Raw genomic sequence first — 12,105 nt, forward strand, 5'->3', positions numbered from 1 at the left:
ATTTGCATATAGTCACGTCACGTCCAGTTAAATAACGCAACTGTCCTTCATCCTGTTTTCATAACAAGCCAACAGTCCCAGATTTAATTTTTTACTGGATTGTTTAGTAAAAACACTTTTAAGCAAGGAATTAGTTTGTCTTTTTAAAAACAGATATATGACAAATGTGCGTTATTTATCGTGCTCCTCAACTGAAATTTGCTCAAACACAACGCCAATATTTCACCCATATCAACAAACGTTTTTAGCTAAAGCTCATATGATAATAATAAATTTTTTATCATCATAGTTTATCGAATGTGTCTGAAACGAACAGAATTTAAGCACAAAAATTATCAATAAGCACTCAGAGGTTTGTGATACTCCTGGAAGACGCTGAGATATTTAACTAGTAGACCTAAAAGTTAAATTAGCTTTGGCACGTGCCTTTGAAATTTTGTTGAGTATAGTGACCAAATGTAAACAACATACATAACGATAAAAACATTTAGAGAATATTTCAGGCTGTTTTACAATGCAGGCCAAAAGATCAACAACTTGTTCAAATTGAACTTTCAAAACTATCATATTGCTGTTATTGGCATTATTACCCTGAATTCCAGATCCATTTTATGATTCATTTTAGTAATACGTGATCATTGTTTATATATAATTTTTGAATATTCTGCTGGCTTTTCCACTTTTGAGGAAGTCAGTGGCGGAACAAGAAAAATATTTATGGGATGGCAAGAGAGGGGGAGGATTTTTCAGGGGTGGCAACATATGTCAGAATTCTCTATATTTATCTATATTTCTATATATTTCTATATATTTCTATATTATCTATATTTCTCTATATTCTTCTATATAAAAGTCGCCGGAAGAATAGAATTTGCAGTCAAGTACTTCCGCCGCATATCAGGCAACATTTGTACTGAAATAAACTATTGAATAAAGAAGTACCCGTGAAGTCATCACTGTTGTGAAATATACTGCCCTCTTGTGGTGAGAGTTGGGAACTGCCGTATTAAATTAGTCAAGGTAGCGTCAATAACTACGTAGGACATTGCAAAGAATTTCGGGGAGTGCTAGAAAAAAAATAAAATGATCCAATAATGAAAAAAAATATGTTGAAATAAGTTTGTTTTTTTAGAAGACACGGTTTAGATCTATATCTACGTATGATTAATTGAGAAATGTGCATCTAAACTAATTTTTGATCTGTCATTAATACTTTATTATTATCATTATCATAGTATGACTATAATTATTATTATTATTGTTGTGATCTTCAAGTTTATATGTTTTAACATTTATGACATTAATTAGAGCCGGGTTTTAACTGGAACTGTGTCGTTTTAGTCAAGCGTGGCAAAAAAAAGAGGAAAAGATGATTTATACAAATATTTATTTAATCTCTACTCTTGTCTACAGTAAACACATGCCTTACACTTCAAACTAAATTTATTTGTATAGCACATTTCATGTACAAAACAATTCAAAGTGCTTTACATAAAATAAAAGCATTGCAGTAGGGAGTGGAAGAAGCATTACAAAAACATTAAAGAATATAAAGAGAAACAAATAAAATAAACTTACTTGCCACTTCCTGCTGGCCTGGGTTTAATTAACTCCGCGCACTCCACCGGCCGGTGAGTTCCGTCAAAACCAACACCCAGGAATTCTGGACAAGCTTGGAAACAGCCAATCAGGTCGACTCCCGTCTACGTTAGCAAACCTCTGGCAAAACAACAGCTCGCCCTCTATTTGTATCCGTCTCATCAGCGCATTCACCGACAAACCAAGCGTCAAAAATGTTTAATTAACCAAGGCTTTTATTTCTGTGGATGTTGTATTTGTTTGGGCCTCGGTTTAGGCTGAAGTCAGAGCTAATCTGAGCTACTGGCGCGCCGTTAGCCACTAGCTAACTGTAACTAGAGAAAGATGGGGTCCATCCTGAGTCGCAGAATCGCTGGTGTTGAGGACATCGACATCCAGGCCAATTCGGCTTACAGATTTCCACCAAAATCTGGTAAGTAATTGGAGGCGACGTCGGTTTAAGTCAAATTTCTCATAATTACGGAAGCAAACGCTGTTAGCCGAGTATTCCGTTTGTTGATCGGTTTTCACGTATTTCATGTGAAAGATAGTCAGCTGTGTGGACAGATGATCACTGTTTATAAACATGTGTGATCGAACTGAAATGTTTTAACCAAGAGAGATCACATGTTCAGAAAAAAATGTATCCTGCTTATAAAACTCTCGTAATGTATCAGATACCGCCCCTGACGAGGAGTGTTAAATTGAAACCACTAAGCTTTAAATGATCCTATCAGCTGTTAGCTGATTGACATTATTGTGAATGAACAGACTCTTATTCACACGAAAAAGATCTTGCAAGAACTAAGGGGCTCGAGATGTTGACACGAGCCCCCAATGCCCACATGGGATTTTTCAGCTTTCAAAACAAAGACATGCAAAGCTAATTATTCTGTGCTTTTTGCTAGTTCAAAGGTATTTTAATATTCATTTTCTATACCCTTGCTTTGTTATCAAGATATAAGATAGATTTGTTTTGCAGTTATTAAAAACCACCACACATTTAATTTTGAACAAACATTTAAAGAAACACAGTTTACCTTTGACCCAGCTGAATTTTGGATATTTTATGGAAAACGGAAGAGATAAAACTAGAAAATGTCAATCTGACAGCAGTTTGGGGGTTATGTTTGTTCAGGACGCCACGCACCAGTCTCTGCAATGACCGAGTTATAATGTATGAGCCAACCTTAGCAGCGTCTCCATGCCGACATACTGGTAGTGCCTTTATTACTCACCTGTTGTTCTTTTCTCTTCAGGGAATTACTTTGCGAGCCATTTCTTCATGGGAGGAGAGAAATTTGACACGCCACATCCAGAGGGATACCTCTTTGGGGAAAACATGGATCTAAATTTTCTTGGAAACAGGCCAGTGCAGGTAGAAACTGATGTTCCTTTAACTGTGCATTGAATGTTACATATTTCACACATCTTTATGTAGTTCCACGTAGCTAGTCTTCAACGGTATTGATTAAAAATGTCAGGAAATTCAAATCCAGTATCATTCTTGTTGTTGTTGCTTCATTAGTTCCCATATGTGACACCTGCGCCCCACGAGCCTGTGAAAACCTTGAGGAGTCTGGTTAACATCAGGAAGGACTCTTTGCGTTTAGTCAGGTAAAGATAGCCGGACACCACGACCATACAAAGATTTTAAAGCAAAGAGATTTTATTAATGCTTGTCAAACCTCTTGACTCCAGGTATAAAGATGACTCTGACGCATCACTGGAGGACGGTGGTAAACCAAAGGTTCAGTACGGAGTGGAGTTCACCTTTGACGCCGATGCTCGAGTAGCCATCACCCTCTACTGCCAGGCGTTTGAGGAGTTCTCCAACGGCATGGCTGTGTAAGAATTTAATGTCATAACTTTTCTTATATTGAACATTATCGGAGTATCATCAACGCTTTTGTTCAACTGAATTCAACAAACCATCCATCTGTGTGGGAGTAGATCAGATTCTCTCCAGTAACACGCAGGAATCTTGACGCAGCTTCTTCACTTTTAGTGGGAAACATTGTGCCAGAGACACTTTCCCCCTCGTTTATGGCTGGTCAGATTCAAGCCTCAGAGCACAAAGTCTAGAATAGACACAGTGGGTCCTTGGCAACGTGCAGTCACCATGGATACTGCAGATAAGACTTGGAAGAAGATGAATGTAATAGTCTGTACTGAAGTTCTGTTTTATGATGAAACTTTAAGATCAGATATTGCTGCTGTCTCATATTATTTGGTGAAACAAGGAGCTACTGATTTAAGATGAGCTGTCACACTGATGTCTCCTCTGAAAACAGTGTGCATTGAAATAATCGCTCCCCTTTTCAACTTTATTTCTGCACTGGAATGATGGGTTTCAACTCCAGACTCTTGTGTGTGTAGGTACAGTCCAAATGATCCATCCTTGGTCTCTGAAACGGTGCATTACAAGCGGGGAGTGAGCCAGCAGTTCTCCATGCCATCTTTCAAAATAGATTTCACCGAGTGGAAAGAGGAGGATGTAAGTTTAGAGTTCGCTACTAGATCCCAAAAGCAGAATGCACCGATGTATCAGTGAGTTAAATATTTGCATCATTTCTTCCTTTCAAGCTGAACTTTGACCTGGACCGAGGTGTGTTTCCCATGGTGATCCAAGCTGTGGTTGATGAAGGGGATGGTAAGTCACCAGAGCTGCACAATTGTCATGACGACACATCTACTACTACTACTAGTTAGTTGCTAATGTTGCTAAAAAATCTTTTTTCTTTTCTCCTCTAAGATTGTTTGGGACATGCTCATGTCCTTTTGGCAGCCTTTGAAAGGGTACGTATACGTCTAAAAATGAAAATAATTGCGTAGATGTGTATGAAGCTTTCATTTGTGCTAAAACACCTTTCTTTTTATCTCCAGCACGTTGATGGCAGTTTCTCCGTCAAGCCGCTGAAACAGAAACAAATTGTAGGTTTTTTTTTTGGTTTTTTTTAACGTTCTTGTTTTTGGTACTTTTTTTTTTTTTTTTTGATTAGTTTATGTACTTTGATTTGAACTACTTTTGATTTACTGATGCACTGGCAAAGACATTTTGGAAATGCAGATCCCTCATTAGTGTCCAGATGAAATGTCTTTGGCTCACTTCAGCCCTATTTTACCATCAAACTAAATGCTGCTTTTGAAAAGCCTGCGCACCACAAAAATCTGCAGACACCCAAACGAGTCTAACAATTTTCATGGTCAAGGCTTTCTGAAAAGTGGTTTTCATATTTCTTCTTCTGTTTTTGTTTTTTTTTTCTTCATAGGTCGACCGTGTGAGCTACCTCTTACAGGAGATCTATGGGATTGAGAACAAAAACAACCAAGAAACCAAGGTTCCAGTGGAAATATTTTGTATTCACATATCACGATGCTGTAAAAAGTCCTACGTGTTTGTTCTTTGTGCCTTGGTTTTATTCTTTTTTTTTTTTCTAGCCATCTGATGATGAGAATAGTGACAACAGCAATGAGTGTGTTGTCTGTTTGTCTGACCTGCGAGACACACTCATCCTGCCCTGCAGACATCTGTGTCTCTGCAACTCCTGCGCAGACACTCTGCGTTACCAGGCCAACAACTGTCCCATCTGCAGGCTGCGTAAGAACAGTTTCATTATTTCAGTTTTCTGAGCAGGTTCTGTAATGCTGCCTGTTGAATTTATATATTTTTTTGGGATGAATTGTAAATTGGTTTATTCCAACCAGCCTTCAGAGCCTTGCTCCAGATACGAGCTGTGAGGAAAAAGCCCGGAGCTCTTTCTCCTGTGTCCTTCAGTCCTGTTCTGGCTCAGACTATGGACCACGAAGAACATTCAGTAGGTGTCATGCAAATCTGCTACTTTCAGCTGCAACCCTGGGAGTTACTGCATAAGGGAACACATGCAATTGTGATATATCATCTGCAATAAATCCACTGTCCCGCTCATTGTCTGAAACGCTTTGCAGAGCTCAGACTCCGTACCTCCTGGTTTTGAACCCATCTCACTGTTGGAAGCTCTGAACGGTATGCAGTCAGTGTCTCCTGCCATCCCATCTGCCCCCCTGTACGATGAAATCAACTTCTCAGGAGGTCTGGGAGGTGACAACCGTCAGCTGAGCTCTCCGGAGCATATAAGTGATGGAAGTCTGCCGAAAGGCAAAGTCAGCAAGTCACCTGACAGGTAATCTAGATTACCTGAGAGTGTTTACATGTACATGCACATCTGGTCAGGATAGAAAACTGGGTCACAAGTGTAACAATAGTTTCAAATTAGATTTTTTACATTGGGTTTGGTCAGTTAGCAGATTTCCCCTCCAATCTGTGTGTGTGTGCTACTTATAACACCACTGTAGAGGAGGGTTCATTTGAAAGTTGTGGTTTGATTAGAATTCGTCTTTTTCATACTCGTTGCTATAATTTGCTCATTTTTGGTGCCTCATCTTCCCTCCAGCACCCTCAGATCGCCATCCTCTCCCATCCAGGAGGAAGATGAGGAGAAGCTCTCAGAGATGTCAGATGCTCAGCCACACACACTTCTCTCCAGCAGCCCCGCCCCCACAGACGTAAGCAGCTTCACAGCCTGACTTTTTTAACTTTGACTCTGCTGCACACTGAACATTTTGGCTGCTTTTCCTCCAGGCCACAGCAGCCGAGGACGTGGCAGAATCTCTCTCTCCAGATGACGGTGAGTTTTCTCATTTGGCACTTTGTGAACAGGCGGTCAGTAATGTGCTTGACATTGTTGCTGTCCTGGGTGACTCAGAGGACAGGATGCATTCCGGAGCAGACATCCTGCAGGACTGCAGCAGTGAACACTGCAGCTTGACCAAAACAGAGAGCGACCCAGCGGGGGATCTGTCTCTGCCCGGTGAGAAATCCTCTGTCAGGAACACTGAACAAATACTCCTGAGTTGAAGCGCTTAATAACTTTCATGCTGGAAAGAAAGTTGGATATGTAATTATATAATCGGTTTGTGACATAAGCAATGAAGTGAGCTGTAGTCTCATGATGACGACACGGAACAAATTAATTGACTGCTGCTCTTAAAACAGACAAAATTGTCTGTTTCTGTTACTTTTACCTCTGTTGGATGTTACATTTCCATTCTGGTTCCCTAGCTCAGTCTCTTTCATCTTTAATCCAAACTTTAAGGCTGTGATTTTTCATGCTTTGCATCTAACCAGTGTGCTCTTGCCTCTGTGTGTTTTCTAACACTCCTTCTCTGGTCCGTGCCATCCTGTCTCTCTGTACTGGCTCACGTTTTGCAGCTCTCGGTCCCGATTCCTGCTCTATTGGTATGGAGGAATAACTGTGGTATGTAGGCTTTCCTGTCTGCTCTGCTTCTGTATGTATGGGCTTTATTTTTCCCTTTGCATGTGGTTCTCAGTGAACACATTTTTAAAAAAAAATCTCCAGTAGTGAGTTTGTGGTTTTAGTTAACTGTGAGGTCAGACTGCTCAAGACTAAGCAATTTATTTTAGCTTCAGTGGTCTTACTTAACGTTTGACAGGCAACCTGATTTTGAACCATGTTGCTCTGATACATCTTCCTCTCCAGGGTCATCCGAGTCAACAGAAAGCCTGAAAAGTCAGAGCACAAACTGCTCCAGCCAGCCTCTCCTGTGTCCCACAAGCAGCCTTCATATGGAAGATGAACACCTCAACCCCTGACTCTGACCCAGCGTTGCTTCACAAAGATCATCCAATCTCCTCAATACTTTCACCCAGACCCTTTCTCTGCCCAATCATCTGCTTGTGTTGTGAGAGCAGGCGGTGGCCCTGAAAGAAATTTGACAAGTATGAGTGAGGGCTCTGTTCACTCCACCAATGTCTCACAACTACAGAAAGAAATTTGACTGCCAGGAAGATGGTTTTAGTACCACACTCTATGACTGATGTTTGAAAAAAGGTCTCAGCTTTGAAAACTCATATGATGTTCATTTGTGTGTCTTTGCCAGATTTGTGGTCTCATGATGTAGATTCCAGAGATATTTCACTACCTGTCATGGTGGTGCTTTTAAGCACACTTACTTTAATTAACTGTGTATCAATTTCTCTAAACTAAAATGAAAAGACTTTATAAATGCAGTTTGTGTTTAGATATCGTATTCATTTGTGCAACATGTTAGATTAATGACTGTAAGACAGGTTTTTCGCTGTCATGCTGATTTGGTTTATGAGCAGCATTTTGAAGACATTACTTGTGTATCCGTGTCCATTTGAGGTGATTTTGCACTCTGACAAAATCATTTATTATCCATTCCTTTTTAATAGAAGTATATGATGAAATTATTTTAACTTCTCTGCTGTCTTAAAAATCGATCTGCCTGTTTTATTATTTCAAATGTTGATATCTATGTATAATAACTACTAGAATCCTGTGTAGTTACTTCCAAAACTGTATACTTGGATATTACATAGAAAAAATCTGGTATTGAAGTAATGAAACCAGATTCAGTTAACATGCACATTATTTAAGACTTTGATAATCAATAAGAGCTACATATTCACATCCTAACAGCTGAATTCAAAGATTGCTAAAGCAAGGAACAAGCCTAGATGTTCCATCTACTTGTAAGCTGATTTAGTATGGCGCAGCAAGCGTGCTTATCATTGATGTGGCTGATCTCCGTACAGTCTTTTCTTGTGGCAACGCCAGTGTTCGCTTACGATGTAGCTGCAAAAAAAGGGGTCATATGTTTGTGTGGCTGCAGCGGCTTCCCTAGGTCCTGTATGTGTAGCACCATATAGATCTATGTGCCTTGAATTAATATGGCTGCCTGCCTGCTTGTTGCAACGGACATTTGTGTTCTTACAAATTCTACAATATACAGCCGTTTCAGCTCATGGACAGGATTTATGATGCTGATGTACAGAGCTTTCTTTGTTCTATATTACAAACTTCATGCTTCTGGAAAATGTACATTGTCATTGTAAATGAGCAATATTAAGTTGAACTGTTTATTTACCATGTTATGACAAAGTATCAATTATGCATTTAAGATTAGTATCTTTGCTCAAGTGAAATTCTGTATGTGTTCCTGGAAAAAACACAACCGATGTAACACATGCTAACTTTGCGTTTTATGAATTGGGCTTGCATTTGCATGTGAATTTGTAGAGGCTTTCATCTCCCAATGCTTTTACTCTAAGTACTGCGGTTAATTTGTCTTTATTCCCTCCTCTTTGCCATCTCAACATGACACTGTGCCTTCCTGTTCTGACCACTATTGACCTGGTATCCAGGATAACCCTGCAGTAGGTGGTTTTGGTTCTCAGTTTCTTTCTGTCTGTCTCCCTTTATGTGTATAGCAGCATGTGTATAACAATAAAGAACAAATATTCATTACCTCAGCTACAGTATTGGGTAAAGACTCGGGAAAGAATGAAAAAGTACTACATGATAAAAACCATCAAGCAAAACTTGGATGTAAGGAGTATGAAGCAAAAATTGAATAGATTGGAGAAAAAGTCGTCCGTAAACCTGCTTTGTTATCGGTTGTTATCACAATATTGGAGCTGAACCTTAAAGCCCAGGTGAAAGCAGTGCTTGTGCTTTTCTTTGTTTTCGATAAAAGGAGTACACTAGTTCATTGTTTCAAATTTAAAAGTACAAAAAAAATAAAAACTATTAAAAGCTCAAGCATAAGTTTTGACCCTCGTGATAAACTTTCTACTGGTCTCACAAATAGCACAACCGTCTTGTGGCTTTTAGTCACTCAGCAGTTAAAAGCTTACGCAACACATGAACTATGGACTGCTGTAAAAGAAATCCGAGTTAATTGTTTTCTTGAACCTTTGGACTTCTGACTACCATCTAACAATGTAATTTTTATTTTATTCTGTCCCCAGTGTCCCTTCAAAAACAGACTTATTGATCAAAACATATAGTCATTCAATAGATGAATCATTAATCAGGTAATTCCTGTCAAAATTTAATGGAAAACTGGAAATTAATTTGAGAGAAAAAGCGCTGTTGGTAAATGAATGAAACTGGAAGATTGCCACTTTATAGCATAACTATGCGGCCATTTTTGGTTTTAAAGGCAAACTTCCTCAGAAGTTCTCAGATTTATGATTTAGTTAGGTGTCCAGCTGAGGTAGTTTATATCTCATAAAGGAGATTTCCCATTCACCCCTGTATCCCAGACTAAAAGAAAGCACTGACGTAAAAACAATAATCCTTCAAATAATTCTGTTAAGGTTTGAACCCTTGGGGTCATGTTATAAATTATTATTGCTAAGCCTCAAGTCAGATGTCATTGGTGTGAAGTCTGTTTGGCTGCAGATCAAAAAATATTTGTTCTTTGATTAAAGGGAAACAATTGTAACCAAAAAAAAAAGTCCAATGAGATTATTGTTTTAAAGTTGACATGTTTGTTGCACAAACCCATTTTACTAAAAATAACAGAAATGTTCTACTTTAGATGAGAACTACTCATTGGGGTTATATATAAGTACATAAATCTCATTTGGAGTGAATTTATTTTGTCCCTTTCAAATGATACCAAGCTGGGTTGACAGCATGTGTAAACAGGTTCACCCCAGGTCAGTACAAGCACGTGCCCCCTCATCTAATTAGACTGTGCCAAATCTCTTTAAGACATGAAATCATCCCAACAACAATCCACTCAAATCTCCCTTCTCACTATGTGCAGTTAAATTAGCCCACATGCCCTTGATCTCTAAAAACATGTGTATCAGCCCATCCAGTCACACAGCTGAGTGGGCACGCATACCGCATGTGTCAGGATATTGTGTGTGCTATTTAAAAACTAATAACATATCACATCTCAACAACAGTTTTTTTCTTGTTAAAGTTGTACAGTGTTAGAATTAATCTTCATGGAGTCCTGGTCCAGCACAAAAATGTGTCATTACAAGAGACCATCGTAGAGTAAAACACTCAAAATACAATTTTATATTTTTTTGATAAAAAGGTGGAAGATTCTTGCTGTAACTTCCCTGAAATAACTTTAATAAAATGTGTCTCTAAATAAACTACAGAGCGATCCGTCTCTCATCTAGGCTTTTTAATACAAATCCAAAGGATAAAACATGTGTTTAAATCTCAAGTGAAAATGCTTTTTCATTTAAAATCAGGGGATTTTAAAGGGACAAAAGGGACTTTGGAGACACGTGTACAGACAGTTATCCTGCTTTGAGACAACCACTTTGTATTATGAGATCAGACAGAAAGAAGAAAGAGGAGGAGACTGCAGGAGTGGCATGAAGGTCAGCATCTTACTTTCTGAAGTGAGTTAGACCACAGACAGAGCTGCGAGATAAACAGAGATCAGGAGAAGTTCAAGATAAAGGCTTTCATTTAGTTTGACTGCTATTTTACATTTAAACCACAAAAAAGGCTGGGAAAGCAGAACTTTAAAAAATAACAATCAGAACTGACTATACATTCTGATATTGAGATATCATGACAAAACAGGTCAGTGGCTCACCTTTCCTCAAGCCCTTCTTCATGAAGACGCCTGTCAGAGTGGTCAGGCCTCTGCAACGGAGACGGCACACGCTCCCTGCCAGTGAGTTCCGAAACCTTACACCACAGGATGCCATCAGCGTGTTTGAAATTGAGAGAGAAGGTAAGTCTAATTTTTGCAATTCACAAGCATAATGTCTTTAAAATGTCTGCAACGTTTGTATTTTGAGATTAGAGGTCGGGTAACTTTTCATATGTATTGTGGTTTATAATTTTGTCATATACTCAGATGTTCCTTTTGAAATTACAACTTTACTTTAGAGCCTCTTTAAATTTGAGAAAACTTATTTCTTTTATATTTTCATCATGACCACTTCCTTGATAATGACCCACCAAAATAATTTCCTCCCAGCATTCGTCTCGGTGTCTGGAGAGTGTCCACTTACCTTGGATGAAGTGCTTAATTTCCTGAGTCAGTGCCCTGAGCTGTCCCTGGGTTGGTTTGAAGAGGGACAGCTGGTGGCCTTCATCATTGGCTCCGGCTGGGACAAGGAGAGGCTTTCGCAGGTATCAAAACTACCCAAAATGAAAAACTAAAAAGTCCTCACAAATTGTGATTTTTGCGGCTCATTATACTTTCCTGGGTTTTGTCTCTCTCCTCCAGGAGGCCATGACTCAACATGTCCCAGACAGCCCCAGTGTGCACATCCATGTGCTGTCTGTGCATCGCCATTGTCGACAGCAGGGCAAGGGTTCCATCCTTTTGTGGCGCTACTTGCAGTACCTGCGCAGCGTACCAGGTCTTCGCCGAGCTCTGCTGATCTGCGAGGACTTCCTGGTGCCCTTCTACCAAAAGGCTGGCTTCAAGGAGAGAGGACCATCAGAGATCTCTATATCCAACATGAACTTCCAAGAGATGGAGTACACGCTTGGTGGGCAGGCATATGCTCGTCGGAACAGCGGCTGCTAGCCTACTCCACCTTTCTTCCACTTACTGACCTCTAAGATGGACTCAGGACAGAAAAGTAAAACAACATATAGCAGAGCGACGATAAAAATGCTCGTTGAATGAGCATGGAGGAAGGTCTGTGGGAGAACAGACAGGACTAAG

The 12,105-nt window shown here is 39.5% G+C and overlaps 2 protein-coding genes across 3 annotated transcripts; both read left to right on the forward strand.

The window, feature by feature from the left end:
* Positions 1-1,637: 1,637 nt before the first annotated feature.
* On the forward strand, positions 1,638-8,914 carry mgrn1b (mahogunin, ring finger 1b). Of its 2 annotated transcripts, XM_075453984.1 has the most exons (17): positions 1,638-2,011; positions 2,838-2,956; positions 3,107-3,195; positions 3,280-3,426; positions 3,958-4,075; positions 4,165-4,231; positions 4,334-4,377; positions 4,465-4,512; positions 4,851-4,919; positions 5,020-5,179; positions 5,287-5,396; positions 5,527-5,741; positions 6,012-6,123; positions 6,200-6,245; positions 6,324-6,428; positions 6,830-6,875; positions 7,119-7,208. In XM_075453984.1, the coding sequence occupies exons 1-16, from the start codon at positions 1,924-1,926 to the stop codon at positions 6,868-6,870; spliced, it is 1,578 nt and encodes a 525-aa protein (XP_075310099.1). In that variant the 5' UTR covers positions 1,638-1,923; the 3' UTR covers positions 6,871-6,875; positions 7,119-7,208. The 2 variants fall into 2 exon arrangements, with proteins under 2 accessions (XP_075310099.1, XP_075310098.1); XM_075453983.1 differs by lacking the exon at positions 6,830-6,875 and having other exon boundaries at positions 1,639-2,011; positions 7,119-8,914.
* Positions 8,915-10,991: 2,077 nt separating this feature from the next.
* Positions 10,992-11,964, forward strand: aanat2 (arylalkylamine N-acetyltransferase 2). The gene is made up of 3 exons (XM_075453882.1): positions 10,992-11,157; positions 11,407-11,561; positions 11,659-11,964. Exons 1-3 carry the CDS (start codon positions 10,992-10,994, stop codon positions 11,962-11,964), a joined length of 627 nt encoding a protein of 208 aa, XP_075309997.1.
* Positions 11,965-12,105: the final 141 nt, after the last annotated feature.

The sequence above is a fragment of the Odontesthes bonariensis genome, chromosome 21 (genome assembly GCF_027942865.1).
Source record: "Odontesthes bonariensis isolate fOdoBon6 chromosome 21, fOdoBon6.hap1, whole genome shotgun sequence".
Taxonomy (NCBI): Eukaryota; Metazoa; Chordata; class Actinopteri; order Atheriniformes; family Atherinopsidae; genus Odontesthes; species Odontesthes bonariensis.